Source organism: Brachyhypopomus gauderio, chromosome 7 (assembly GCF_052324685.1).
Source record: "Brachyhypopomus gauderio isolate BG-103 chromosome 7, BGAUD_0.2, whole genome shotgun sequence".
NCBI lineage: Eukaryota > Metazoa > Chordata > Actinopteri > Gymnotiformes > Hypopomidae > Brachyhypopomus > Brachyhypopomus gauderio.
In genome coordinates, this window is record NC_135217.1 from 32,337,700 (window position 1) to 32,360,944 (window position 23,245).

The 23,245-nt window shown below is 46.4% G+C and overlaps 3 protein-coding genes across 5 annotated transcripts in view; 2 read left to right on the forward strand and 1 right to left on the reverse strand.

Moving 5' to 3' along the window:
* Positions 1-6,027: 6,027 nt before the first annotated feature.
* On the forward strand, positions 6,028-15,395 carry pdk3a (pyruvate dehydrogenase kinase, isozyme 3a). The gene is made up of 11 exons (XM_077013331.1): positions 6,028-6,409; positions 7,284-7,425; positions 9,281-9,352; positions 9,728-9,912; positions 10,007-10,096; positions 10,193-10,270; positions 10,830-10,906; positions 11,266-11,367; positions 11,546-11,653; positions 11,755-11,868; positions 11,970-15,395. Exons 1-11 carry the CDS (start codon positions 6,307-6,309, stop codon positions 12,111-12,113), a joined length of 1,215 nt encoding a protein of 404 aa, XP_076869446.1. The 5' UTR covers positions 6,028-6,306; the 3' UTR covers positions 12,114-15,395.
* Positions 15,396-15,482: 87 nt separating this feature from the next.
* pcyt1ba (phosphate cytidylyltransferase 1B, choline a) lies at positions 15,483-20,774 on the reverse strand. Of its 3 annotated transcripts, none has more exons than XM_077013336.1 (8): positions 20,580-20,774; positions 19,025-19,124; positions 18,619-18,735; positions 18,375-18,526; positions 18,154-18,232; positions 17,884-17,999; positions 17,251-17,439; positions 15,483-16,652 (listed from the first exon to the last, which is right to left on the reverse strand). In XM_077013336.1, the coding sequence occupies exons 1-8, from the start codon at positions 20,616-20,618 to the stop codon at positions 16,440-16,442; spliced, it is 1,005 nt and encodes a 334-aa protein (XP_076869451.1). In that variant the 5' UTR covers positions 20,619-20,774; the 3' UTR covers positions 15,483-16,439. The 3 variants fall into 3 exon arrangements, with proteins under 3 accessions (XP_076869451.1, XP_076869450.1, XP_076869448.1); XM_077013335.1 differs by having other exon boundaries at positions 15,483-16,649; positions 17,884-18,026; XM_077013333.1 differs by having other exon boundaries at positions 17,884-18,026; positions 20,580-20,772.
* Positions 20,775-21,714: 940 nt separating this feature from the next.
* pola1 (polymerase (DNA directed), alpha 1) overlaps positions 21,715-23,245 on the forward strand; it is a 36,172-nt gene continuing 34,641 nt past the window's right edge. Inside the window, 6 exon segments of the mRNA XM_077013332.1 lie at positions 21,715-21,893; positions 22,107-22,231; positions 22,445-22,541; positions 22,757-22,837; positions 22,918-23,030; positions 23,153-23,215. Of these exon segments, the coding sequence (XP_076869447.1) occupies positions 21,743-21,893; positions 22,107-22,231; positions 22,445-22,541; positions 22,757-22,837; positions 22,918-23,030; positions 23,153-23,215 (630 nt within the window). The 5' untranslated portion in view covers positions 21,715-21,742.

Sequence of the window (23,245 nt, forward strand, 5' to 3'; positions counted from 1 at the left end):
TGAAAACTTCAAGAAATAAAAAGGGTTTTGTTCAAGACATGCACTTCTGTGTCTTTTGAATGTCTCTGGTGGTGATGTTCGTTGCTAGTATTGCTTTAAAAACATTAGAGAGCACAACAGTATTGTATAACATCAAATATGCAATTGATCTCTGTATTCATAAAAGTGTGCATTAATGCATAAATACTTAACAAACATGAACGTTTTACCATGTGCAGCTCTTAGGATGTGTGTAAACCCTGGTAGTTCTGGGGTGTGTGTCTCACCTGTTCTACCACGTTGGTTATGACCCATTACCCTGAACAGTAAGTCACAGCAAGTATTAAGTTTCTAATCCAAGTGTTATTCTAAGGATACATATCCCAAACACATTTTTCTCTACCTTAAACACTTGACTCCAGCGTTTTTTAATGACTGCGTAAACTGAAATGACAATTAACTTTTAAATAAACATTTCAGTAAAACACAACAATCTGACAGTTACAAACATTATCCTTACTCTTTTCTGACTGTCTCAACCCCACCACATTAGTGCATAACAATCTTGGAGTATTTACGTTGAACCAGCACCATTAAGTCTTCAGGTCTTAGACTTTACCTTAGATTTAATATTATCAGTGTTTCTTATTCAGTGCTCAAACCTTCATACCTGCAAATATTATTTTATTGCCTCATTTCTCCCCATCGTTTCTTTATGTCACAATCCAACAGCTAATCCATTAAACTTTATTTGTTTATGCTTGCAATCATATTTGGGAACCTTTGGGATTATACTTTGGTTACCCCACCTTAGTTATATTTACTGGATTACACTTAAAAGATATGTGAGTCTTACAGCCTAAGGATAAATAATTCACTTCAGTGCAGAAACTAACTGTGTGTGTATGTGTATATCCTCCTATGTAAACGTTTGGCTGGTGAACCTTCTCTTACCTTTCCCTTTGTGCCTTAGCAGCCTGGACAGCTGTCCCTTTAGCACAGCCTGTGTGGACACACTGACAGGTGCAGGGGAAAGGATCTCCTGAATGAATGGATTATAGTGGTTCTTCCAAACCTACCTTTTATGATTACACGGTTTGTGATTACATCTGGATCATATGTACTACTGGTTACATGAGTTGTTACACAAATGGTTGTTAAAATCCCAGTTCTTTGGTGTAGGTTATGCACCTGCCCATCCATAACCCAGATCCATAAATCCATAACACATATTGGTTCTTAATTAATAAGCTATAGATTATACACCCTTTGTTTCCCTGAAGAATTTACGTGTATGTGACACCCAACCAGAGCCGGAGTGGCTAATCGGGAGATTCGGGAGGATTCCCGATGGGCCGGCTCATGTCAGTCTCTAGTTTGGGCCGATTGGGGGGGGGGGGGGGGGGGGATTTTGGCATGAATTTTGGGCCGGATTTGGGCATGAAACTCCCGGGCTGAAAAAGTGTCCCACTCCGGCCCTGCACCCAACTGAACAGCTCTTACCCCTGATGCCTCCAGGGCAGATTTAAGCTGCTTGGACTACAGGTGCACCACTGCCCCCAGATGAGTTCAGAACCGCGACTGCGCCTGCTCCAGGTTGCCCCAGGAACTTATCCGCCCCTGCTCACGCCCAGGAACTTACCCGCCCCTGCTCACGCCCAGGAACTTACCCGCCCCTGCTCACGCCCAGGAACTTACCCGCCCCTGCTCACGCCCAGGAACTTACCCGCCCCTGCTCACGCCCAGGAACTTACCCGCCCCTGCTCACGCCCAGGAACTTACCCGCCCCTGCTCACGCCCAGGAACTTACCCGCCCCTGCTCACGCCCAGGAACTTACCCGCCCCTGCTCACGCCCAGGAACTTACCCGCCCCTGCTCACGCCCAGGAACTTACCCGCCCCTGCTCACGCCCAGGAACTTACCCGCCCCTGCTCACGCCCAAGAACTTACCCGCCCCTGCTCACGCCCAAGAACTTACCCGCCCCAGGTATACAAACAGGCAGAGAGAAACCAAGCACAGGCACCAAAAGACAAGCCAAAATGAGAATTAAAAAACATAGTAGTAGGTCAGCACACTAGAGCAAACATAGTGTGTATATACATACTCAGACGCACACGGCTTGATTGCTTACTGACAAAGAGCGACAATACTTCGCAATGAATATTCCACTTCACTGGTTTAAATAGGGCAGTGATTACATAATTGATAGCGGGTGAAGTGGTAGTCATGGTGCATCATTTTTCTGGGGACGATGACCTCTGGTGGTGAGAGAGGGAACTGCTGACATCCAAACTGGGGGCCTGATGAAACGTAGACCGCAAACAGCAAATCAGGGAGCTCTGAACACCTAGCCATGAGGGGCACTTCCTTCAGAATGCACATTAAATGTATTCCAAGATAAATTGATTGAGATGTGAATTCTTAGTAGTGCTTATCCATTCAGTGCACTGGCAATACGGTACCCTGGTAGTCCACCGTGGTGGCTTTCAACATAGGCAGCAGCCTGCAAAAGGTTCTTTCTTTCGTCTGTTTTGCAAAATTAAAGATCCCTCTATCATGCATAGATATTTCATTGGCTGAGCTCATTGGTCTGGCATAGTACAGACTGACAACGCTAGCTGTGTCTATGGGTTTTTCCCCATCATGGATAAATTGTTAAAAACCAGATATTTCACAATAAAAGATCAAGTGAAGTGAGCACCATAATTCTGACAATGAAAAACAAGCTTAAACCAAAACAACAAAAAAATGTGTATATATGTTTGGTATTTATTTGCATTGGGGGGAAACGTTGGGAATCCCTGCTCTATTCCACAGTTCTGAACTCTAGTAAATAAATAAGATGATGACATTTAAAATGGATTTTGAAAGTATTATCAAGACAAATGAAAGATCCCCAAGAGAGAACGTGTCTTACATCCTAAGGAAAATGTATTAGTCTGAATTAAATTAATTTAATACATTAAACATACCTGGTAACATGGCAGGGATCAATGGGTTTGACCTGACTTCAGAAAGGCCTTTAAAACCCTTATGCAATTTCAGATTATGATATATTTATTTCTACACACTATTGCTCAGGGTGTCATATTGACAGATAGTTTAAATGTATGATGTCACAATTGATCAATGGGAGTGAAATCCAGCCAAAAAATTACCCATATATGTTTTATTATAATTAAAGCAATTAAATGAAATTGTAGGTCTTAATCACCCTTTCTTTTTTTCCTTTTATGCAAACTGCCAAAATGAAATTAATTGTCTATATTGACAGTTTAATTTTCAGGCAGAAGTCACTTGTGACAAGGACCATGCGCACTGGCTCCCCCTGCTGTTGGATCACGTCTCCTTCACGTGTTGCTTTTCTGTTTTCTAGTACATATATGTAAATTATGTTAATTAATAGTGGGCAGGGGAAATACTATGGAACGTCAACAGTATTGTCACTATGGTGAGGACATTGAAATGTCATTCTGGAGAAGTGTGATTGGCTGATTGTCAAAAGAGAATGTGTAATCAGGACAGAGGGAACTGAACCATTATAAAGCCATATAAAGCCGTATAAAAGACCTGGGAGACTGCAAATACCTGGTTATTGTCCAATCACACGTGCACTATGAATGGTCCTTTATCTCACTCTTGATTAGCATATCTCTGATGTGTATGTAGGAGAGTAGTGGATCCAGCTGGATTCTATAGACATCAAATATAATATTAGCCACTGTTTAATTGTTAGTAAACACGAGTGTACGACCTCCCCTGTTGTGTTACATCCTGTTTTTGTCATGTTTTAGTTTTATATACTACTGTGTGGTGTGCAGCTTTTTGTTACCTTCCCCCATTTCCCAGTCAAGTTTCAGTTCTTTATTTGTTGTTGTTTCATTTGCTAAATAAATAGACACCAAAAGATATTTCAAATATTTGAGAGCACATTGCACTCAAAGACAATCAAAAACTGCTCTGCCTTCTCTCAGGGATTAAGGGAAGTCTGATATCCTCTCAGGGATTGAGTGTGGATTGTGTTGCTATAGCTGTTTGTGGTTGTGATCCTGTTACTTCAGCATTATGGGCTAGCTCCAGTGAAGTTAGGTAGATATCCTCTAATAGGAACAGAGAACACTGATTTCCACTCAGGGATTGAGTGAATATGAAGATTTACAGAAAACTCACTATCAGACCTTTTAACTACGCACTTTGGTTTAAATGTAGCTTCAATTTTATTTACTTCAACAGCACAAATGCAGTTGTAAATTGTTTTCAAATTATTTCCACTCAACTAACCATTTCAATTATCTTTATTTTAAATATTACATTCCTTTTAATGTCTTCAAATTTTTCACGGCATTATTTTAATTTCCTTTCTTTTAAATTTGAGCAAATACCTTCCTGAGGTAATCCTATGATATAATAAGCTTTATTATTTTATGTAAAGCACTTTATTCACTGTAAAGCACTTTGTAAACTGTGCAATACAGTGAGCTTGGAGAGATCGGAGGTGATTACAGTGATGGAGTTGAAAGCTCAGTTGACGTCCACAAACAGGTTCCCAGGCGTTCAAGGGGTTGCAGGATGTTGTGCAGTGTGTTGACTGAACATATTTACTCTGTAGGCAAACTGCACGGGGACAACAGGTGTGATGTTCTTCAGGTAGACCAACAGTAGTCATTCAAAAACCTTCATGACCACAGACATTAGAGCAACAGGCCTACGATCATTCAGACTCGTGGTGGAGAATTTCTTGGGGATTGGGATAATGGTGGAATATGTGAGGGGACACAACTCTAGGGACCTGCTGAATATGTGTGTGAAGACTAGACTCTAGAGAGCTTGTCAGCACGGGTTTTAAGACAGGCGAGGGAGACAGCGTCTGGACTTGGTGCTGTCCTGTCTGTGGTAGAACTGGGACACCGGGTTTTCACATATATCTTGGGTGCAGTCTGGGCATCAGTTGGGGAGAATGGGGAGGGGAATTAACAGGGAGGGGTGTGAATTTACTTTTCAAAGCTGCAGGAGAGGACATTAACGTCGTCATCCAGCTGTTTGGGTGGTCTTCTGTAGTTCTGATGTCTTGCAGGCCTCTTCACACTGATGCAGAATTGTTTGGCTGAAAACCTGTTTTTTAGCCTTTCGGTGTAGTTTCTTTTGGCCACTCTGATCTCCTTCGTTAGCGAGTCCTTGTCCTCTTTGTACAGGGCTCTATCTGCATTTCTGTAGGCACCCTGCTTGGTCTGACAAAGTCTAAACCTGGCTGGAAACCATGACTTGTTATTGTTTGTGTGATAGGTTCTGGTTGGCACATCTTCACCAAAACTGATAGGTATTTTGTAAATATGTGTGTGCCAACCAAACTTTCTGTAAGCTTTCCCTACTTAATACATCAGCTCTTTCATGTAATAAAATTTTGATATGAAATCACTTATCTATGATGAAGAATGAGTCTCACAACCATTGATCCAAAAAAATAAAGATTCAGCATTCTGTGTTCTATCTGCACCCACTGACGCAGAGTCGTATTTCATGTCTTAAGAGATTTCCCACGTATCTGTAGAATTTAGGATAACCGGTAACAGTTGGCTAATCTCTATGACCTTCTAACACACACACACACACACACACACACACACACACACACACACACACACACACACACACACACACACTGTGCTCTCCGACATGTGCACCCCTTGCCTCGTGTTTACACCCATATCACCTCTTCAAATGCACCTCTACAGAGAGAACAGACTGCACAGAAACGCTGTTGCAGGTCATATCATCCGTAGGTACACATGCGTTTGATCATGGCTGTTTTCCTTCTTTCCAACGACGTGTTTACCACGGGGGGTATTGATGCAGAGGAAACCCCACGCAGGTGGTACAGTGTGCATTACAGTACAGTAAATCGCGTGCTTCGACTTTCAACCCAGAGTGACAGCATAAAAAAACAAACAGAAAAACGATTGAGATATGCAAATATTAACCAATGGCAAAGCGCCATTCGCCACTTCCGGGTTTGACAAACGGCCGGTCGACCAATCGCATCTCGCTCTCTTGAAGGGCGACGTGCGGCCGTTCAAACGTAACCGTGTTTTTAACAGCGCGCATCCGGTATCGACGACAATAACGGCGTTCATCGTAAACCTTCACCGAAAACAGCGACGGGGAAGCATGTGGGAAACGCTTCCGATGAAGTAGCGTGCTGCTTTGTGGCAGTAGGTACCTGAACGCGGCTAACCTGCGTCGGAGCGGCGCGTGTGACGCGGCTGACGCGTGTGTGACGCGTGTGTGACGCGGCTGACGCGTGTGACGCGGGCGACGCGGCTCTCGCCATGAAGGTGTCGGCGCTGCTGCTCAACAACGTCTCGGCCAGAATAGAGTACTACTCCCGCTTCTCTCCGTCCCCGCTCTCCATCAAGCAGTTCCTGGAGTTCGGTGAGTGTGTCTGGCGGGACGAAAGGGCGCTGGCGGGGGCTGTGAGAGGCGGGTTCGGCCCGGGTGGACCGGAGGGTTCGGGCCCCGGTGGACCGGAGGGTTCGGCCCGGGCTGTCCTTTCATTCCTCTTATTGCTGTGCAGCTGTTTTGTGAGGGTTTTTAGTCCAGCAGGTTTTGTCAGCGTATAAACTTGCCCAACACATGTACAGTGAGGACGTCTTTGCTATTAAGATTCCGTCATAGCCTTAAATTACTGCACAGGACACTTGGACTCTGAGCCTGTGTGTGTGGACACACTTCATATGTACCAGTTTGCCTTTATGTTGAATTGAAACGTTACACTATATTTTCTGTTCATCTTCTTCATTACATTTTGCATGGTAAAATAATGAATGTGTTATTATTTGTCAGACACCGATTAAACCTCCTGTTTTATTGCATTACTCGGTAAACGATGATATATGGGCCTGAAATGCCATTTTTCACCTTGATTTGTTTGGGAATACAGACAAATGTGTGTGTAAGGTGGTGTGAGTGAGTATTGAGTTGTTGGACTAGTTCACGTTCACTCTGTCACAGCTGTATAACTGGTGCGTGCGCTACGTGTTGCTTGTCATGTCTCGTTTTAATATGGATTTAATTGGTGGGTAAACACGTGCACTGTATCACACGTTTCCTTTTTGGGGCGATGATGAGGGACCTTTGCCGTGGATTCTGATGACTCATTCTCCCGCTAAACCCCATTGTGGATGAGTCAGCAGTCAGGTCATTGCAGGCAAACAACGTTCCTTCATTTCCTTTGTCTTTCCATCCCCGTGACCCCTCGTGTCTGTGTGTGTGTGTGTGTGTGTGTGTGTGTGTGTGCGCCTTCCAGGCCGGGACAATGCGTGTGAGAAGACCTCTTACATGTTCCTCAGGAAGGAGCTTCCTGTGCGGCTGGCCAACACCATGCGTGAGGTGAACCTCTTGCCTGACAGGCTGGTGAGCCAGCCCTCCGTCAAACTGGTGCAGAAATGGTGAGTGTCATGCAGGTAACGGTTACCGAGGCTGTGTTAATTCACATGGTGATCATGGTGATTACAATATGCCTGGAAGTTTATTAAAAACAGCTTTGTGAACCTCTTAAGCATCATGGTTAAGACATTGTAAGACCATGTACACTATTAGTAGAGAAGAGATTCTTGCAAGAGAAACTTGATGAAGAGGAAGATTTAGAGTGTAATGAAACTGTTTTCGTTTGGGTTCCATTACAACCAAACCTTCCTCAGCACATGAACACCAGAGGTGGGACCAAGTCAGTGTTTTGCAAGTCTCAAGTAAGTCCAAGTCTTTATACCTCAAGTCCCGAGTCAAGTCTCAAGCAAAGACACTCAAGTCAAGTCAAGTCTCGAGTCAAGACAGGCAATAGTCAAGTCAAGTCCCAAGTCTGAAACTTGGAATTTCAAGTCCTTTCGAGTCTTTTTTTTTTTTTTTTACCAATGTTGCAGGTATATATTTTTTTGTATTGACAATATATTGTCAATATATTTATTTTCTCGACGTAGATGTCTTCAAATACACAATCCATGCTGAGATAGAACTGGATATTATGATGGTGACAGAGAGAGGCTCTCTTCCCCGAGTTCAGATACAGAACCCAGGGTTGCCAACTCTCACGCATTGAGCGTGAGACACACGCATTTGACCGTCTTCACACGCTCTCACGCCACACATCCGATTTCTCACGCCGGAAAAATTCTAGTTTATTTACCTCTGATCCACATCTATGATTCAATGAGTTACTAGTTCGCTCTGGCACCAACCACTGGCGATCGATCGATCGCGATATAATACTTAATTTGTGTCCATTTTACACCCCGCCCGGTAAAAATTTACGTTCGCCAACCCCCCATTTGATTGGTTGTGCTGCAGCTCATGCACACACACGTACAGAGTGTGGAAAAGCAGAGGACTGGTCTGCGTCAGAAGGACGGAAATGAAATTAATGGGGCGCACTTTATAAATATTAATATGCGTTTTAAAATTTAGATTTGGGGTAAAAAAAATCAAGTCTTTGCAAGTAAACAGGTTCAAGTCCAATTCAAGTCCCAAGTTATTGGTGTAAAAGTCCAAGTCAAGTCTAAGTCTCTGAATATTTTTTCAAGTCAAGTCAAAAGTCTTAATATTAATGACTCGAGTCTGACTCGAGTCCAAGTCATGTGACTCGAGTCCCCACCTCTGATGAACACTATACCAGACAAAAATATATTCATATATTATTTACATATCGTTTGACTAAATTAGTCTCTACCACTGTTGATGAAGTCACATGAGCACAATGACACATCATTGCCTTTTTCCAATAAAAATCAAGAGACTGAACATCATGGCTGTTTATGCAATGAAAACAGCATGGTGTTTGAAAATATTCAGAAACAATATCAGGAATATATTAGAAAATCTAATCGGGAATATATATAATAGGGAGTGTATATCTTCAATATAATACATTTTGGAGCACATGCGTATTTATGTAAGGACACACATATAAACAAGTACATATGTACTCCAATAGATTACCAGATGAGGGGTATTTGCTTGAATATTATTTTGCTTTATTCTGACCATAAATTATTTGTCGGATGAATCCAAACAACTGCAGAATCCTCAACTGAGATGCTAGAGTGTGTTCAGGACCCTCACAGCACACACATGTAGTGATAGTGATTTGGTAAAGGGCTGATTTACACATGGCAGCGAACACAGAACCAGTATTGTGATGACAACAATACCAGTAATAGATTGCACAACCATAGTAGACGCTGCTGTCGCTTTGATCCAAGCCTGCCGGCTGTGGTTTGGCTTCTTTTAAATGGTTGTTTTCTTCCGTAGGTACATGCAGAGCTTTTTGGAGCTGCTCGCCTATGAGAGCAGGAGCCCAGATGATGAACGTGCCCTGAATGAGTGAGTGCAGCTCCTTTCTGCTCCCCACACACGTCTTCAGTCTGTTATTGTCTTATTGTTCAGCTCCAGGGTCCACGGCTTTTGCCACTGGTCACTTTGTTTGGTGTGTAGCTATTGAGTTACATGAGGGTGACATCAGGACGGAGGGAACACAGGGACATGCCGTCTAGATTAGAGCAAAAGAAAAAAAAAGCCTCATAACCAAAAAAGGAAGCACAGGGGAAAAGTGGATCTGTCTGAGCGAACAAGACAGTGATGGAGGATTTCAGTGGATCTTTACATCATCCATATGCAGACAGTTTGTAATCCAAAATGCATGGTAAGTTGTATACACCTGTACCTTTCACCTGCTGCCTACACGTGTCTGCACTGCAGCTTCTTGGAGATCCTTATTGAGATCAGGAACCGGCACAATGACGTGGTGCCCACAATGGCCCAGGGCGTCATCGAGTACAAGGAGAAGTTCGGCTTCGACCCGTTCGTCAGCTCCAACATCCAGTACTTTCTGGACCGCTTCTACACCAACCGCATCTCCTTCCGCATGCTCATCAACCAGCACAGTAGGTTCCTGGGAGGCGTGGCCACGTGGCTCAGGTGTTCTGTAAACAGGTAAACAAACAAACAAATGAATAAACAATAAGTTGTCACCTGCAGCTCTCCTGTTTGGCAACGACACAAACCCGGCGCACCCCAAACACATCGGCAGTATCGACCCGGCGTGCAGCGTCTCCGACGTGGTCACCGGTAAGACGACGTTGGTCTTTCGTCTCCATCTCTTTGACTTCTCTCCCGTGAGTGCAGTTTCTCCCCATGAGCTGAGTCTTAACCTCTGACTCTCAGACGCGTATGAGACGGCCAAGATGCTGTGTGAGCAGTACTACCCCGCTGCTCCGGAGCTGAAGGTCGAGGAGTTCAATGGTACGTGATCCACGGGGCGGTGGGCCACGGGGACAAAAGACAAACGAGATCATGATGCTACGAGATACTTGATTATGATGCTTCAGTTATTCTGAGTGTCTGATACAATATATGAACAAACATTTGCAGCTCATTTAATAAAATCTATGAAAACATAAATAAACGTGAAAGAATTATAATGAGTTGGTGGAAAATATGGCTGTAGCCTAACACCACTTGCAGTTTTCAGATTGTGTATAATTGATATAAATCTTACATTATGAAATATGCATTTGGTCAAGTAATGACAATATTCAGCATATGTTAAGAAAAAACTCTGCTAATGATCTATTGTCACGGTGCTCTAGTCTTCATGTCATGTGTTACTGTACATCACGTGTTGTATATCAGTTGTCAAAAAGACAAGTAAGTGTAGTAAATGTAAATGTAGTTTTAACAGTGTAGCAGTGCTGCTTGCCCAGCTCAAGTAAGCAGTGTGTCTTCTGTGTCTTGGCTGATGCTTGATGTAGTTACATTTGACATCTCATAAAATAACGATGCAAATGTTCTGTTTTTGTAGCCAAGGCACCCAAGAAGCCCATCCAGGTGGTGTATGTTCCCTCTCATCTGTTCCACATGCTGTTTGAACTCTTCAAGGTGAGGAGTTGGAGCCTGGTTCTGTCTCCCCTGGTCTCTGGAAAGACAAGTGTCTTACACGATTTAGACGTTTTCACAGTTGTCCCGCTAATGACACATACACCCTGTCTTTCCTTTGGAATTACTTTTGTTGACGATAAATATAGGATCATTTACTCTTGACAGTTCATGCGTTGAAAATCTGTAGGACATATAGAGGAGCTAGCTTACAAAAAATCCTGAGGTTGCAGGTGTTGTCAGAAATCTAGCATCGGTGAGGAAGGTTTCAGAACGATGTAAGAGTCTGGCCCGAACGTAGCACAGATGTTACATGTATAGTCCCTCAGGCCTTGACTCTGGGTGTGTGTCTGCGTGTGCAGAACGCAATGAGAGCTACAGTTGAACACCACGAAGAGGACAAAGACGACCTTCCACCTATTAAGGCAAAGGTCACCCTAGGCATGGAGGACCTGTCCATAAAGGTCAGTCACATTCTGTGTGTTTGTGTGTGTGGGTGTGCGCACTGCGGTGTCATGTGTTGGGGGTGCCACATAGGGTCGTGTGCAGAAACGGGGGGGTGGTTGAGAACATCCGGCTGGTCCGGGGAGGCAGCGTCAGAGTAACATGTGCATGTGTCGTCCCCCCCCACCCCCGCGGTAGATCAGCGACCGGGGTGGAGGCGTTCCTCTGAGGAAGATTGACAGGCTGTTCAACTACACCTACTCCACCGCACCGACCCCCAGCCTGGACTCCAAACGAGTTCCCCTGGTAGGAGAGAAACACACGAACCAGCGATCAGCATGCAGAGGGAGACCCTGTCACAGCAGTCGTCGTGTCCGTTGTAACAATCCTCCCCCTGTTTCCGCCAGGCTGGGTTTGGCCACGGCCTCCCCATCTCCAGACTGTACGCACGCTACTTTCAGGGGGACCTGAAGCTGTACTCCATGGAGGGGGTGGGGACGGACGCCGTCATCTACCTGAAGGTGGGTGTGGCTTTTGTCTCCACTGAAGGTGGGCGTGGCTTGTGTGTCCACCTGACTCTTTGCTGTGCCCCGAGCTTGTTAACTCCTCCTCTTTTCTCCAGGCTCTCTCCGGCGAATCATTTGAGCGGCTGCCCGTGTTCAACAAGTCCGCCTGGCGCCACTATCAGGGCGGCCCTGAGGCGGACGACTGGAGCAACCCCAGCAAGGAGCCGCGGGATGCCTCCACGTACAAGGCCAAAAGATAATCGCCTCACCCCCCCCACGCACCGCTGCCTGGTCCCAGGCCCGCTACCCCCTTCACCACCACCCCCCCTCCCCTTTAGTCTAGTTTCTGTTGCTGTGGCAACAGCACATCGACGCCAAGTGTTCTGTGCTCGTTAGCGTTCCCTAAGCAGAGCCGAAACGAGCATCTGCCCCTTCCTCCTCAGTACACCATCACACATTGGTCGTAGTGCCCCCTTGTGGCGCGGTCCGGAAAGACGGGGAGGTGGCGATTTCTGTGGGTGCCTTGAGAGAACGGGGCCTGGGTTCTGGGTGAAAAGGGCCACGTGATTGGGCCCCTACCCAGAAGAGCCAGAGAACCTAGGTGGTGTGTCCTATGGCTGAGGTGATGCACTTTTAGTTTTCTGCCACTGGGAGACTCACAGGCAGGAGAAACATGAAGCCTGCTGTTTACTTACCAACCACCGAGAACCATTCCATGTGACGTAGGGAATGCTGGTTGAATAAGAAGGAAGGAATGTTTGCTTTGTTTTACTTGTAAGGTGCACGAGTACTTTTGGTAAGCAAGATTTAACAAACGCATAACCAAATGTTATATATAGAATTAAATGTTAGAGAATTATACAATTCAAAGCATTAGATCAATTATAAACCACTTGTTTGATAAGCATTTGGTTGTAATTTCACAAGGAATGTGCAAATATGGAGAGACATAACTGCCACTTTAGATAATTCTGTAGTTGTGTGAGACCTTTCAGGGCATTAGAAGTCCTTCAGACTCTGTGACCTATTAATCTTTAGGTTTCTTTTTTCCCCAAACCCACTCTGACCCTGAACTTTCTGTAACTGAGGATGACCAGACGTCATCTTTTACCCGGACATGTCCTCTTTTTGAGACTTAAAAACCGTCCGGGCAGAACTTCACAAACGAATTTCGAGAATCGTTTCTTTCACAAACTAGTCCTGCCCTCTCCCACCATGTTTGGTTCACTTGAGTGAAAAGGAGGAGTGGTGAAGTAGCCAAAAATTTTGGGCTCCCCCCCATATGACCCCCACCCCCCATGGGTGATTCCCCTCTTTGGCTGTTTTAAGAATCAGTGGCCAATGAAATGTAACACAAGCTCTTTTTCCCTGTCAATATCTCGATCACGACCAGAACTGTAAAGAAGGTGAACTTCACAAATCGTGTTTGTGGACTAGTAACGTTTGGTGACTTTGAGTTTATTTTAAACATAAACGGGGCTGGGGGGGGGGGGTGTTCCTCTAATTTATCTGTAGGAGGGTTCTTACTTCCCCAAACACATTCTGAGCTTTCTGTTACTCTGATGAAGACTTGCAATGGCTCTAACGAAAGCACCAGCGGAACCAGGGTGTCCCCGACATGGGTGTCCCCGACATGGGAGGACCTGACACAGGTGTCCCCGACACGGGTGTCCCTGACATGGGAGGACCTGACACAGGTGAACCCAACAAGGCCTTTCAAACGATCGCCCTCACTACCCTTATTTTCTTATTTTCCTTTTTTGTAAACAGTAACCTTCTTTTGATGGAAAGCGTGTCTTATTCTTGTATCAGCTGGTCCAAAATGACAGGAACATGAAGTAATGTTTACAGATCCACATGGTCAGCATCTTTGGGTGTTATATGAATCAGTAGCCACTGACCTGTAACACAAGCTCTCCTCCCCTCCCCTCTCCTCTCCTCATCTCACCTCTCCTCCTCCTCCCCCCCTCTCCTCTCCTCATCTCACCTCTCCTCCTCCTCCTCCCCCCCTCTCCTCTCCTCCCCCCCTCTCCTCTCCTCATCTCACCTCTCCTCCTCCTCCCCCCCTCACCTCTCCTCCCCCCCTCTCCTCTCCTCCCCCCCTCTCCTCTCCTCATCTCACCTCTCCTCCTCCTCCCCCCCCCTCTCCTCTCCTCATCTCACCTCTCCTCCTCCTCTCCTCCTCACCTCCTGATATCTCTATCCAATACCAGCATGCCAGTATGATCAATGCAGAACTGTAAAGGAGACCTTCACAAATGACATTCCTGTGTTTGTGAGCTAGTGATGCAATCATAAATGTGTGGTTCCTTAAGGAGGAATTTCTTTTAAACTGTAACAGGGTTTTTCTCCTCCTTTTGTATGCCTCTGAACTTCAGCCTTTTATTTTGCTGAAAGTCCCTTTTTTTAATTATTATTATTATTATTTCCTGATTCTCTGCACATTTTAGAGTTTCCTCAGGACCTCGTAAGTTATTTTGAAAGTGCATTTAATTGAGATGAATGTTGGTTTTTTCTGTTTAGGGAAAAAAAGTTTTTGAAAGATGATTCGAGAATGTTCTGATATTTATTGAAAGCTGCAAATCTTTGTGAACATGGCTGACGTTCTATTTATGACATTCACATTCTTGTATCTGAAAAAATTGTTGATTTTGCAAATAATGAGTGAAACCAATTAACATTTTCCTTAGATCATGTGGCAACATTCCTTTACTTTAGCCCACTGAATGGTGGGTTTGGTGAAGCTATTATAGGGTGTGAAAAAGACGGTTTTATTTAAGTATCTCACTTTGTTCTAGAGATATAATTGAAATGCCACTCTGAGCTCAGCTAGTTGCGAGAGAAGTATTTAGTTTCTGGCATCAAGAGCTTGTTTTGTGTTTTTACTATTTTTTGCTGTTGTGCCCAGAAGAGGAATGATTGGACCTTGCAATATTTGTATGAACCTTTTCCTTCACTGAAGTTGAAATGTAAATCGTTTTAGAATAACTGTGTGAAATTGCTCCTCAGAGCAATTCAGTATCTCTGGCCATTTGAGATAATGAAGGATTAGATAACATGAAACCAGCATGTACTTAGAGAACCCATCTTGATGTACACAGCCCAAATAGAAATGCATTCCCATGTGTTCCAGGGCTGGTTTTCCCAGCATGCTTTTCATGTAACCGTTTCATTCCAAAATCACAGCTTTTGTATAGTGCTGCTCACATGGTGTGACGCCTCCCTCGGTACTTCTGTCCTTCTGGGTCACCACTGCTCCTGTTTGAACTACTGTACAAAAGTAGGCATGGCTGATTTACCCAGTATGTGTTGTGTTCCAGTGTGTATATTCTCACCACTGTACAATAGATGAAGAATTGCTGTTTTGCTGTAGACTTTTTAGTATTGCAGGAAACGTCTTGTCCTAATCCGACGTTTCTTTAAAGTCCAGTCTTCAGCACGTAGGTGTTCACCTACCCCACTCACATACTGTATTGGTGTTGCTGAACTGTTCAATCATTCTCATCAAAACCTCAATTCAATAAAACAAATTCCCACCCATATTTCAGAGTGATGTTCTTATTATTTGAAATTGTTGTTTCATTTTTATTCTTTCTATATGTATTTCACCCAGAGTCCTGTATGTTCTCCTTGGTATTATACTTTATTTACATTTAGAAGCCAGAAGTAGAAAATAATATACAAACAGAAGGACACATTGAAAGGTTTGTACAGAGTGCAAGGTTAAATACAGTGCGTTCCCTACAGCATCCCTAGGTGAGCGTGGCGTGAACGTCTGAGGTGGGGCACCGCCCTGTGGACTGCACAGCGAGTCGTAACAGTTGTGCGTCCACAGGGGCCGCGCTGGTGTCGTGAAACAACACCTTACACACCCCCTGGCCTGTCGCACGACACCTTATGTGGAATCTTGAAGTTTCAAAAGTCCCACAAGCCATCCGAACCACCAAGATTAAATTCCTACAGAGGTCTGATGAGATATAGGGACAATGTTCTGATTATATCAGTCTGATTACTGCTTGTCACATAACATTTTCATTTTGATGCTGAGGAGGAAGGAATAACGTTGACACTGCGACTGGAGAACAGATCAGTGTTTTATCTCAAAGCAAAAACATCTAATAGTCTACCACTTGACAAACGTGTTAGTGGTGCGTTAGATGACATGGGTGACAGACAGATGTCAAATAGCTCCCATAGTTCCTTTAGTATGCGAAAGAAAAATCTTAATCTCCAACCCAAAGGTGGACAGGCAAGGATGGACAGTACATTACAAGGACAGTCTTTACACTTCGGTCCAACCTGAGCACAAGAGAACAAATCTGGAGAGTGCAATCCCTCTTTTAACCTCATGGTGAAGTTGCTCTCTCTTAAGGAGAAGAGGTCAGCGATGGCTTTCATAAGTACTCTATGTATCTGGAAACGCTCAACAGGACCCTGGCCATCCTGTATTGCACCAGTATACATATGTGACTCCCATGGGGATACTTGTGTGAACTGGTCATCACTGCCAGTGGGTGCACAGGTATGGGGAGAGTGTGTGGGGGAGGGGAGAGTGTGGCGTGGGCGGGCGGGTGACGGCCACTTCCTCACTTCTCATCTTCGTCACCCTCGCTCATGCTGCTGATGGAGGCGGAGGCACCCTTTGGTGACGAGGGTGGCGATGTTCTTGGCAGCACCCAGCGGGATGGGGGAGAGGGCGACCGGGGTGGAGACAGCTCCCTCGGAGGGCTACTGCAGGGCGAGCCGCGGGGCGAGAAAGCCTGGATCATACGCCCACTCCGCTCTTGAAACATCTGCTTCTGAGAGGGGGTAGAGAGAGAAGATCTGAAAGACAGTCTGGAGACCTTTACCCCCCCTGCTGGACCCACAATATCATTACATTATTGTTTTGTTTTGTTTTTATAACCCTGCACAGTTCACTGTGCCCCCTGCTTGCTTTAGTCTTATTGCCCCCCCCCCTGCAGGTTCTTCCTGACTAACAGCAGGACTCACCCATGTCCCGTCAGGGTCGAAGGTCTGACTAATGGCAAGTCTCACCCATGTCCCGTCAGGGTCGAAGGTCTGACTAACAGCCAGTCTCACCCATGTCCCGTCAGGGTCGAAGGTCTGACTAATGGCAGGACTCACCCATGTCCCGTCAGGGTCGAAGGTCTGACTAATGGCAGGACTCACCCATGTCCCGTCAGGGTCGAAGGTCTGACTAATGGCAGGACTCACCCATGTCCCGTCAGGGTCGAAGGTCTGACTAATGGCAGGACTCACCCATGTCCCGTCAGGGTCGAAGGTCTGACTAATGGCAGGACTCACCCATGTCCCGTCAGGGTCGAAGGTCTGACTAATGGCAGGACTCACCCATGTCCCGTCAGGGTCGAAGGTCTGACTAATGGCAGGACTCACCCATGTCCCGTCAGGGCCAAAGAGCTCCAGGAAGTTGCCGATGAACTCGCGGGACTTCTCTTCCCATTTCTGGATAAGGTCATGGCTCTTCTCTTCCACCCGGTACACAAAGTGCTTGGATTTCTCCTCCACTGTTCGCACCTTCTCCTTCATCCTGTCCACCTGGTTCTGCAAGCGGTATTTTTTTTCCTGGCAGGGTCATTCGAAAGCATGGCTCTGGTCAGCGATTGGACCAAGAGAAGCTAGGACCTGCCCTTTGACCTTTTTCACCTTGGAGCAACTTTCCACCCTTTAACCCCAGTCTTAACTGTCATTAGACTCCTGAGGTTTTACTCTGTTGTCCAGAGATCAGTAGTTCAGCGCGATGGCCCAGGTTCCTTCTCCCTTTATCAATCAATGTAATGCTTGCCAATTACACGAGTCTGTTAGGTCACATATACCGAAATAGGCTTTTAATTCAGTCCTCAAACTGCATTCGGCTGTCAAATGACATTGAGCAGCAGCTCAAAAAGATGAAGTGACTGGCCCAGAAGCTAACAGCTCACTAACTACTAACTTATGGAATTAGAGACACATAAGGAAATCCCCAAATTCCTAAAACCTTATAAGGGAAGGCAGTGCTGGTATATTTACATTGATATAGCTGACGTTCAGCTCCTTGGCTGTGTAGCCCCTCTGCAGGTTGCGTCTGGCGTAGACGTCGTAGTCCCTCACTATGCGCGTGATGAGATCGGATGTTGAAATTCCCTCTGTTCTTTGAGTGGGCACAAACATACCTGAGACACAGGTGTTAGACCAGGATTGACACACACACACACACACACACAGACACGCGCATACACGTGTGTACACATGCACCTAAAACCTACACATCAACTTTAGAGACGCAACGTTTCCCCTCACCTGCGTCCTTAATGTGCTTGTATACGTCCTCAGATCCCGCTGAGGAGTATGGGATGTCGTCATGAGCCACAAAGTCAATCTGAGAAAATGTGAAACCATGATAAAAAACAGGAAACTCAATTCAGCTCATTCAACACGTGAACCGTGTGACAGGGATCTAAACCTGAGGTGAATCGGGGGGACGTTTGCGCGAGCAGCTCACCATGAACCTTTCGACTGACCTTGTGTTTCTCCAGGAACTCCTGGGAGAGCGTCCAGGGAGCGTCTCGCACCACCTCGTCCACGTAGCGGCAGTGGCGTAGCGCCTCGTAGCGCTCCTCCTCCGTCATCACGGTGAAGCCCTTGAACTTGTGCGTCAGCTCGTCGCTGCACACTGCGCACACACACAACACCGCGTTCAGCAGGCGGGCCGGAACACGGAGAGCCACCGAGGCGGGTCGGAGGGGGGATGTTGCGAGCATGTACCTCCAACAATAAGGTAGGTGTTTGGGAAGAGGTTCTTGGCCTGCATCAGAGCGCGGGCATGGCCAGAGTGGAAGAGGTCGAAGATGCCATCCGCGTAGACACGAACAGGCCTGTCCACTGTGGAGGAAGGAACGATGTACATATCATGTTGTGTCATGTGTTATTAAACATATATACAGTATATTGCCATGGATATATATACACAAGACCCATGTTCCTGGGTTCCTGTCCCAGAGGTGGACACAGCTCGCCGGCAGCCTGCATACACCTGACTTTAAATGACCTCATGAGCCAAATCAGCAGCTTGAAGGGAAAGACAGTGATGGAGCTTGACAGGATGAGGAAGAGAAGGATGAAAGGTGTGGAGGAAGAGGAGGATGTGGAGGGGGAGGAGGGGCCAACTGACCCGGGGTGCCGAGTCGGGCCTGTTCCACTGTCAGTTTCTCGTGGGGCGCACGACATTCGCAGCTGGTCTCCTTGGCGAATATTGCAGGCTGTGTGAGTCTCTACGGAGAAAACAAGAATGAGTAAGACAAGCGTGTGAGAAGCAACTCGAAGCTCCCAGCCCAACTAATCAATCGCCTTTTCTAATATGAGACGTGATGTTTTGAACAATGTGCTTTTTATAACAGTATGTGTACTTCCATCAGTACATATATTGGGCTTAGTCAATAATTGTGGAGAAAGCCGTGTGCTTGACCAAAAACTTTCCTCCTGATACTGGAATGTTCTCTAGGGTGTGAGCGACCAGACTGCTTTAGTCTGACGGCTAAAAGCACCTTGAGAGGTTGAAGCAGCCCACACGCCTGCACCTTCCATACTGCATTAACTTTCTCTAAAACATTTCTCCCATGCATAAGCTAATGGGAATTTCTGCCTGCCATATTGATTGGCCAGGGTCTCTTGGTGATGTGGATTGATCCTCTTGCTAACAGGTTCTCTGTGAGAGGCAGTATCTGATAACAGATCATTTCAGACCATGGCACAACAAAGCAAGAGTAAGACCCGGGAATACGGCGACACTGGGACCTTGAAATGAAGCCCTAACTGCCGATCCAGCTTCAGATGAGAAGCAGGGAGTGGTGGAGACGCCACACAACAGCGTAGAGCCACAGCGAGAGGTCTCTGTCTGCAGTAAAACACACAGCGCCTGCTAACAAAGCGTGCAGCCAAACGGCTCGTTTCAGACGGAGGACGCCTTCCAGACCATCTGCACAGACAACAGATTAAAGAAATTAGACTAAATGTTCTTTTGAATTCAGCTCTCAGCTAGGAGCTCATTTGATGGTGCCCACCTATCCCATGGTGCCCATCTGAAGTGTATCAGGATGAAACCTGCCTAGTTGCATCACCTGATTCCACTGCGACCTAGTTCACATCTTCATGTGATTAACAGTAGAAATGTCCTCTGAGGCGAATCACCATGATACCGATGACGTTAGCAAAAAGGGTCAACAAATGGATCCTGTATCCCCATAACAACAGGGAAACGAGACTTAAAGGACGTTAAGGACCTTTCCCAGAATGCTGCGCAAGGTGAGGGGGAGGAGCAAGAGATGAACAGAAGGACAATCTGCAGTTTTGGAGAAAGCAAATCGGAGGCTGCCTAAAACGCCACTCAACTGCAGCTTTGGCAATGAGTGACTATTGGCACATGCACAGATTAAAGAGGCTGTAGGCGACAGATTAAAGAGTCTGTAGGCGACAGCCGTGGCTCATTCGGCCGTAACGCCAGGCGTGCCCCGGGGACGCGGCCCGTGGAGAACACACCGCAACACCACGACTCCTTTACTGCCAGAGTCTGACCTACCTCTAGAAAAACCACAGCTGCCAACCCCTCTGCCAGAGACATCGGAGACAGAGGGAGAGAGACAAAGAGTGAGGAGGCTGTCGATATCCCCCTGCCTCTCCCGCCTCCTTCACAGACACACTGACACGGCGCGCGGCCGAGGCTCTCTCACCGTGCGAGGCTGGGGGCAGGTGTGCTCCAACTCCTCCATGTTTCACCAGGGGCTCCAGAGACAAAGGGCTGGGCTTCCACCTGCTTCCTGCTCAGCATCAGCGTGGAGCTGCTGTTTTCTCCACCCTCAGCTGCTAGTGATGCCGCTCCCGAGTTGCTGTTCTCCAGTGAGCCAAAGCCTCGTTCCCCGCCCACACTCCCCCTCCTCTCCTCCACCCCCGGCTCAGAGAGAGCACAAGAGCCCACGAGCTTAGCTAAGCAGCCTGTGGCCTTTTTGCATGACCACCATCACTCACCATCACAACAACAAAGAGGAAGGCTTCTGGATTGGGGCAACAGCAAAGCAGGAGAGGGCCAATCAGCACGCAGGGCTTCTTCTCTGATTTACATAGGAGAGTGTGATTGGATGGGGAGGATGTTGCACCATCACTACCCATCAGTAAGTATCCCTGAACCTTCGGTCTAAGTCAGTTTGTTGCATCTCTGAATCTTATTTAAACAGAGCTGAACTGCAGACAATAGTCTTTGATTTATTACTTATAGTGTATTATATAGATTATAGTGTATTTTCTTTAGTGTTCTTGCATGCATTATTTACCTTTATGAAATAAAAAAAATATATACAGTCTTAACAGTTCACTCACGTGAATATATCTTTGTAAGCACTGTATTAGATTTTTGTACAAGATGGATGTTTAAAATGCATGATCACAAATGCATGATGCTTAATTCTCTACTCCAGCATTTTGACTTCCTGCATCAGCTGCTGGAATACATGTCCGCCCCGTGACCTGTAGAGACTAAATATGACCGACACGTCCCTTACAATGAGGTCTCACACCACCTGTCAGTCATTCAGAGATACTGTACTTCGCTTTGTTTGAGCTATGCCAATTGTGGCTTAATCTAAAATCTGAAAAGAACCTGGGACAACAACCGAATGTGTATTTGAGAAAACACTTAGTCGACTACATATTCATGGATACGACGCGTTTGTCTGCGTTAAGAGATTTGAAATAAACAAACAAAACAAATAAAACAAAAACCCAGAAATCTCGCCCGGCTTGCCCTCACGTCACTTCCGCCATACCGAAGCGCGTGTGAACACGCTGGTCTCGAGCTGAACTCTGATTGGTCGTCCGAGCTTGGCGTCATTTCCGTCGTATGAGTTTCCCCCGCGAAGACGATTTGGCGCGTAGTGCGTCGTTGTGCCTGCTCGCGCTGGCGGATCGGTGTCGTTTAGTGTCTCGTGCAGAACCACGTCAGATGGGCCCCGTCTCAGACCCGGAGAAACACACGGACGGCGGAGACCGCGGTCAGCACGCGCAACGCCTCGCGCGCTATCTTCATTGTAGCAGTCTAGCGTTAGCAGCTTAGCTAACTGTTTTATCCGACTACTTCATGAATTGACGTGTTGTGTTCTTTCCCGCTTTTTCACTCATGTTATTGCCCGTCGGGTCGGGTCGGCTCGGCTCGGGTCGTGTAACGGGGTTTCCGAACTAACTGGTGTTTGTTGACCTTCTCGCAGATGGGACGGACAGCTGCGGCATCGGCGCCTCCCGCTCCAGGCGCGAGAAGAAGGAGAAAGTGGGCCGCAAATCCGCACTGGAGCAGATTAGGAAAGCCAAGAAGGGCGAGAGGCTCAAATACGAGGTGAGTGAGTGAGTGAGTGAGTGAGTGAGTGTGTGTGTGTGTGTGTGTGGTGGGGGGGGGGGGGGACTGATGTGTGTGTGTGTAGGGGGGGGGCTCTGGTGTGTGGGGGGGGGTCTGCTGTGTGGGACTGTTGTGTGTGTGTGTGTGGGGAGGACTGCGCGTTCTGGCTCCTCGTGTGTGGTCTTTGTTTTTTAAAGAGCGTCTTCGGTGCAGGTGGAGGACATCAGGAGTGTGTATGAGGAGGTGGATGAGGACCAGTACTCTAAGATGGTGCGGGAGAGGCAGGACGATGACTGGATTATCGATGACGGTGAGTCTAGCTGAATACACATAACTGGTGCTGGTCAACCCAGGTGCGTGTTACCTGTGTTCGTTTGACCTGCCTCCGTGCCAGTCCGTGTCGCATGTTGATTAATGGAAATTCAGTGACAGGCGAGCTTCTCGTACACGCAGTTTAGGTGAAAACTGTATCAGGGTTGTAATCTGAGGGGGTTAAGTGATTTTTGTACATGTCTGCTATGTCAGATGGAACAGGCTACGTGGAGGATGGAAGAGAGATCTTTGATGACGATCTGCAGGAAGACGCACAAGACAGCGCACACAAGAGTGAGTCCGGAGTGGCTGTGAGCCATCGCTCAGTCTGCTCTAAAGCCACCGGTAACATTCCCTCATTTTCCTTTTAACAGAGAAATCGGGTGGTAAAGGAGGCGAGTCTAAGAATGCTAAAAAAGTAGCTGTCAGTAAGCCCAAGAGCATCAAAAGTATGTTTATGAACAACAATGTCAAAAAGCCTGTGGAGGTGAGTTACACTAGTCCACTGCACTTCGTTATTAATAATGGTGGCGTGCTTCGTCATAAGTGGTCAGTGGTGGGATTACTCGTTGGGAAGGTCAGCTCTTCGTTCTTTGTGTTTGAGTGTAGAAGGACGTGGACCTGTCAAAAGATGATCTTCTGGGAGATATTTTGCAGGACCTGCACTCTGAGGTGAGTTTCTGCTTAGTATTTGATCATTTG

Bases quoted from the DNA above. Each gene is read 5' to 3' on its own strand.
- pdk3a (XM_077013331.1), top strand. From the start codon at position 6,307: ATGAAGGTGTCGGCGCTGCTGCTCAACAACGTCTCGGCCAGAATAGAG. The intron at 7,426-9,280 runs GTGAGTGTCATG...TTTCTTCCGTAG, and splicing joins GTCAAACTGGTGCAGAAATG to GTACATGCAGAGCTTTTTGG. The intron at 11,869-11,969 runs GTGGGTGTGGCT...TCTTTTCTCCAG, and splicing joins ACGCCGTCATCTACCTGAAG to GCTCTCTCCGGCGAATCATT.
- pcyt1ba (XM_077013333.1), bottom strand. From the start codon at position 20,618: ATGGAGGAGTTGGAGCACACCTGCCCCCAGCCTCGCACG. The intron at 18,527-18,618 runs GTACATGCTCGC...GTGTGTGCGCAG, and splicing joins CACCTACCTTATTGTTGGAG to TGTGCAGCGACGAGCTGACG. The intron at 18,027-18,153 runs GTGAGGGGAAAC...CCTGTGTCTCAG, and splicing joins CAAGCACATTAAGGACGCAG to GTATGTTTGTGCCCACTCAA.